The sequence below is a fragment of the Castanea sativa genome, chromosome 1 (assembly GCF_040712315.1).
Source record: "Castanea sativa cultivar Marrone di Chiusa Pesio chromosome 1, ASM4071231v1".
NCBI lineage: Eukaryota > Viridiplantae > Streptophyta > Magnoliopsida > Fagales > Fagaceae > Castanea > Castanea sativa.
Genome location: NC_134013.1, coordinates 10,184,755 through 10,190,754, shown reverse-complemented (window position 1 = coordinate 10,190,754; position 6,000 = coordinate 10,184,755). Strand labels below are relative to the sequence as shown.

Sequence of the window (6,000 nt, the reverse complement as noted above, 5' to 3'; positions counted from 1 at the left end):
GACAGCTTACATAAATATTTAAAAGAAAAAAAAACATAAACTAATTACTGGAAAAAAAAAACCTTTAGGCACTGTAGAAATTAATATTAAAATGTTGTGGACTTAGTATTTTTTTTATTTGATCTATAAGAAACTGAGATCTCAACAATTGTGAAAATATTGTGATAACAATAAGTGTTATAAAATTTTCTCAAAACATTTGTTTTTAGTTGTGTTTGGTCACAGTCTCAGATTTTATCATTTTATTTCGACTTGTAAGAAATTGACATGTCAATAATTGTAAAAATATTATGAAATTTGTTGTGTCAATATAACAATACGGTAGCTACAGTGCATTAGTGCATTCGCAAATAAGTTGTTGTAAAAGAAAAAAAAGAACATAAACTGATTACTGGAAAAAAAAAAAAAAAACTTTAGGCACTGTAGAAATTAATATTAAAATGCTGTGGACTTAGTATTTTTTTTATTTGATCTATAAGAAACTGAGATCTCAACAATTGTGAAAATATTGTGATAACAATAAGTGTTATAACATTTTCTCAAAACATTTGTTTTTAGTTGTGTTTGGTCATAGTCTCAGATTTTATCATTTTATTTCAACTTGTAAGAAATTGACATGTCAATAATTGTGAAAATATTGTGAAATTTGTTGTGTCAATATAACAATACGGTAGCTACAGTGCATTAGTGCATTCGCAAATAAGTTGTTGTAACATTTTCTCAAAACATTTATTTTTAGTTGTGGTTGGTCAGTCTCATATTTTATTATTTTATTTCGACTTGTAAAAAATTGACACGTCAATAATTGTGAAAATATTATGAAATTTGTTGTATCAATATAACAATATATATACCAGTTTACATAAATATTTTTTTTTAAAAAAAAAGACAAACTGATTACTAAAAAAAAATTTTAGGCACGATAACTACCATACCAATTGAATAAACCAAAAGTACTGTAACTACAGTACGTTAGCGCGTTTGCGCTTTTTATATATATAATAATAATAATATAAGATAAGAGATTAGAGATAATAGATGTGGCCGTGGGTTATGTGCAACTATATAAGCCCAAATAAAATAAAAACAATAATAATAAGATATAGAGAAAGCAAAAAGTAAGGTGAAAGCTTTTCTTTTAAGCCCATATAAGCCCAAATAAAACAAAAACAATGAAGAAAAAGATAAAGCAGTGGTGTAGATAGAGGAGATGAAACGGTGACTTTGGGCAGGGACTCACTAAACCAAAAAATCACTGTAGAGGCATTGCCTCTTTTTATATAGATAGATATGATTACAAAGAATGCATCAGATTGAACCAAGTCATACCTTACCGCACCCTAAAAATAAATAAAAAATAAAAAAAGTCAAACCTTACCGACATTATCGATATCTATTCTTCTTCTTCTTCTTCTTTTTTTTTTTTTTTATTTTTTTGGGTTGAGAAAACGATATCTATTCATCTAATCAATTTTGGGTTGAGAAAACGATATCTATTCATCTAATCAATGGTTTACTAACCCAACCGGCCTTTTAAGCCCTCCACACCAAAAAAAAAAAAAACTAAAACTAAAACCAAAACTAAAACTAACCGACCTTATCCTTATCATCCCAGTTAAAAGTTAATATTATTCTTTGGTTGACTTTTACTTTAGCTTTGATAAAGTATTAAATTAAAAATTTATTAGTTTATTATACTGTATTGTTAATATAAAATTTACATTTAACATTAGAATGGAATTTCTCTACCAACTAATTTAGAGAAAAATTCCTCAAATTTTTCTTATATTTTTTTATTAGATGTAATTTTTGAAAATCTAATAATTAAATTACTTGTTTTTAATATACATAATGTTAAATTTCGTTCTTAAAAACAAAAAATCATGTTAAATTTCATTCAAATCAAATATTATTTACTATTTTACCACTAAATTTACTTTTTATGTATAATTTTATTTATCACAAAACATAAATTTTAAATATTTAATTAATGACATAGCTTTATTGATCTTAGTTATTTTTGTATATAATAAGAACATGCAATCTAACAATTAGATTTTTATATCTAAAATTCTTAATTAAATACCTACAATATTTATATATTTTTATGTAAATGTAGAAAAATTTGTACATTTTTATGCATATTCCCAAGCATACGTTTAATTTACTTTGTGTGAAATTGTGAATATGTGGCAGCGCGGCGTGCGCTGTTTGAACGCCGTATGGTGTATTAAAAGGGAAACAAGAATAGTATTCCATCCGATGACGCAGGGCTATACGTCACTCAATCGGGTCCTCACATTCAGAAAAATGGCAGTATAGTAATTCAGGGAAAAATTCTGGACTTTTTGGTAAATTAAGAGCAAAGGTCATGAAGCTATAATTCTATAAATACATAGCATAGGTTTCTCTCATCGCACAAAATATCAAAACAAAACATTTTTTACCTGCGAATCTCGGTTTACTTACAAACAAAGAAAACAAATAATGGCTGAAGAGAACCAAGTGATTGGCTGCCACACCGTTGAGGCTTGGACTCAGCAACTTGAGAAGGGAAATGAGGCTAAGAAACTGGTATTCCATTTAACAAACACCCTTCTTCTTCTTCTTATTTTTTGTTTGTCTGTGTAGTTTTTTTTTAATTCAATTATTGTTATGATCATCATTTTGGGGTCTTTTGAATTCTGGGTTTTTAAGGTTGGAAGGGGTTGTTACATGATTTAAACACATGGTCTTTATTGGGTTTGATTTGGTCCTTGGGATTGGTCCAAATTCTTTTTTTTTTTTTTTAGAAAAATATATGCATACCTCAATTGAAATCCCAATAATTGATTAAAGGATTTGGTTAATCTTGGTTTTGCCTGATTTTGTTTGCTTGTTGTTTTTTAATGGCCACAATATAACAACTGCTTTTTTAATGGCCAGAAGAATAAAATATTTGTAATGAACTTGCATTGAATTTTTTTCTTCTTAAATTCGAATTGATAAATTTCAATAACGTATTCGAATTATCTAGATTTAGTTTTTGTAAGAGAGAAAAGTACTATACTAATATTGGAAAGGTTCTTGAATCAATTTCTCTTTGGGACTTATTACCCTTATAAATTTTAATTAGATATCATCATTTCATATAGCAGGGTATAAAACTTAATTGTCATACAATATTGTGTATTTTGAAGATTTATAATTTTTATTATAAAAAAAATTATTGGTATTGTCTGGATAATATATTTGTAGCTTTAGTGAGTAATTAGATATTTTTGAATCCTTGAATAGCTCCTTCTTGAATATTTGAATTGGTTTACTTTTAGGTTAGATGCTTTAACATACACATAAAGTGTTTGTCTGGTAGATTTAGATATTGGTAAAGCAATGCGCTCAGAGAAACATTATATCATTGGGGAAAAAAAGAAGAAGAACTTTGTCCTTGTAGAGATTCGCAATGGCATAGCTTAGCTAGTTACACTTCTCTAGGTGTTACATCTTATCTTTAAATTAAATTCAACCATGTAATTGCATCGGCCAATAAGACATATGAATGAATTTAATTGTTGTTAAGGGATATAATAATGTTTGTGTTGTATTGGCCAATACTGTATTGTTGTTAATGTTATTAGTTGTGTGAGAATTATGAGTTTCATTTTCTAATTTTAGGTTTGTTTTTGTCCTAATTGTAGAATCTCTTGAAATAAAAAATATGCCATTTACTCAGAAAGTTGCATGATAGGTGGTGGTGGATTTCACGGCTTCATGGTGTGGACCATGCCGTTTCATTGCCCCAGTTCTGGCAGAGCTTGCTAAGAAGACTCCTAATGTCTTATTCCTGAAGGTTGATGTGGATGAATTGAAGGTAAACAAATCTATTCCTAGCATGTTTCTAATTAATAACCTAATCTGATTCTACATTAACTTGTATGAAATCCGTGCGTAGTTCAATTCAAGCCAATATATGATTTTAACTTTAAAAATTTTTTTTTTACTCGGCTGTCTGCAGACTGTAGCTGAGGAATGGGCTGTGGAGGCAATGCCAACCTTTTTGTTCTTGAAAGAAGGCAAATTAGTGGACAAGGTTGTGGGTGCAAAGAAAGAGGAGTTGCAGCTGACTATAGAAAAGCATGCCACTTCTGTTGAATGATATGTAATATGGAGGAGAATTTATGAACCTCAGTACTGTATGAGTGTTTTCTAGTTTTCATTTGATGATAAGAATAGAGCTACTACTACTCTGGTAGTAGATGTCTAAAATGTGTGCTTCTTGTATGCAGCTACATTTTACCTTTTAATATTTGTGGCTTTAAGTAACGTGAAGTAGTCCACAGTGCTTTATTTGTTTATGTTTATATGATATTTCCTTCTTTTTTTTTCTTCTTCCTCTTCTTCTTCATGCACAGTTGTTAAGTTAAAGGCATTGTTAAGTTAAAGGCATTGAAGCATATTGTAATGCTTCTAATTATCATTTGTTGGGAAATTATAAACGTTTAGTATACAATTTTCTCTTTGTAGATTGTTTCTCTTGCACGGAGATGCACTCTGTAGCCATAGAAGTGGGGGGTTCCTTGGCATTTGACTATTGGCTCAAAAGGGGTATTAACAAGGCTGCTAACTGATTATGGTTTAATTTGTAAGTTGCAGACCTGATTTTCACCTTTACTGGTCAAACAAAATCTCAGTCCTCGTTTGGCCATCCTAGCTGCCTAGGCCAAGAGGCCGTGTTCTAAATTTCAGGCTGTGCAAATGGAGAATTTTTAAAAATACGAATTCAACAACTTGTTATTAGATAGTGTAACATTGTTTGGAGTTACACCAATCATCACACACACACACACATATATTTATATAGTAGGACCTATTTGAAAAAAAGTAGCTAAAATCAAAGGGATTTTTTTTTTCCTTCATTTTTGGTGGAAAGGGCTGTATATATCTCATTTTATACCCTTAGTTGGCTGCAGAAGGTGGTGATTAAGGGTCCGTTTAGTTGAAAGAGTGAAAAAGTAAAGGAATAGAAAATAGTGGGAGAATAAAAAAAATTATTAATTCCTCTTATTTTTGTTTGATTAGGAGTAGAAAAGTGGAAAGATGAAAAAAGTAAGTTTATATAAATTTATTCCTACACTTTTATTAAAAAATGATGTCTAATTAAAACAAAAAAGTGACAAGCAACCAAAAAAAAAAAAAAAAAAAAAAGCTATTGCCCCATTTATTAAAAAATAAAAATTATGTCCTAAAAAAAAATCATGTTCAGTTAAACAACCAAAAAAAGCAAAACAAAACAAAACAACTATCATACATATAGCCCGGAAAAAAAAAAAGGCAACGGTCAGGAAAGAAAAGAAAGAAAAAAAAAGGGGGGGAGGGGGGAAGGCAACGTGCAGCAAAAAAAAAAAAAAAAAAAACCGGATGGACATTTTTGTTCATTAAACAACTTTATTTTTTCTCTTTAGTTTTATTTCCATTTTGAAGAAAAAACTTTTAATGAGCCCGAAGAAAAAATACTTCAACCCCATCAATAATTTTCTTTCATTCTCACCCAACCAAACTAACTCAAGTCTTTGTGAAAGGACAGCAGAAATAAATTCTCATGTTGACCAAAAAAGTGGAAGATGAAAGAACATGAAACATAAGGCTGTAGTAACGAGTAAGGAAGGCATTATTGTGTGCGCCAGCCAAGCCCCAAAGCTCCTATTGACAAACGGAAAGGCTACTCACTAGTCACTACTCAGTCACTCTAGGATGGCCCATGTGATAGGAGTAAAGAGCACTGGATAATGGATAATGATAAGGAAAATGCTAAGGACACAAGTCACACAAAGTCTTATAACTTTTTTCCCAACTCGATCCTGGATATTGGATAATGATAAGAAAAATGCTAGAGACACATCAAGTCACACTATTTTTATCACAAGTCGCCACGTAACAAATTGTGACAAAAATCATGAGACTTTATATGTCACTAGCATTACTATTATGATAAATGCTAATGGTAATAGATAATGTTCAGGA

General features: G+C 29.9%; 1 protein-coding gene across 1 annotated transcript; it reads left to right on the top strand.

The window, feature by feature from the left end:
• The first annotated feature begins 2,414 nt into the window (after window positions 1–2,414).
• Window positions 2,415–4,334, top strand: LOC142643604 (thioredoxin H-type-like). The gene is made up of 3 exons (XM_075818294.1): window positions 2,415–2,574; window positions 3,728–3,850; window positions 3,995–4,334. The coding sequence occupies exons 1-3, from the start codon at window positions 2,488–2,490 to the stop codon at window positions 4,133–4,135; spliced, it is 351 nt and encodes a 116-aa protein (XP_075674409.1). The 5' UTR covers window positions 2,415–2,487; the 3' UTR covers window positions 4,136–4,334.
• The last annotated feature ends 1,666 nt before the right edge of the window (window positions 4,335–6,000 follow it).

What these genes read in the sequence shown, in the direction of transcription:
- LOC142643604 (XM_075818294.1), top strand. Translation starts at nt 2,488, where the DNA reads ATGGCTGAAGAGAACCAAGTGATTGGCTGCCACACCGTTGAGGCTTGG. An exon ending in GAAATGAGGCTAAGAAACTG is followed by an intron (nt 2,575 to 3,727) that starts GTATTCCATTTA and finishes GTTGCATGATAG; the next exon opens with GTGGTGGTGGATTTCACGGC. An exon ending in TTGATGTGGATGAATTGAAG is followed by an intron (nt 3,851 to 3,994) that starts GTAAACAAATCT and finishes GGCTGTCTGCAG; the next exon opens with ACTGTAGCTGAGGAATGGGC.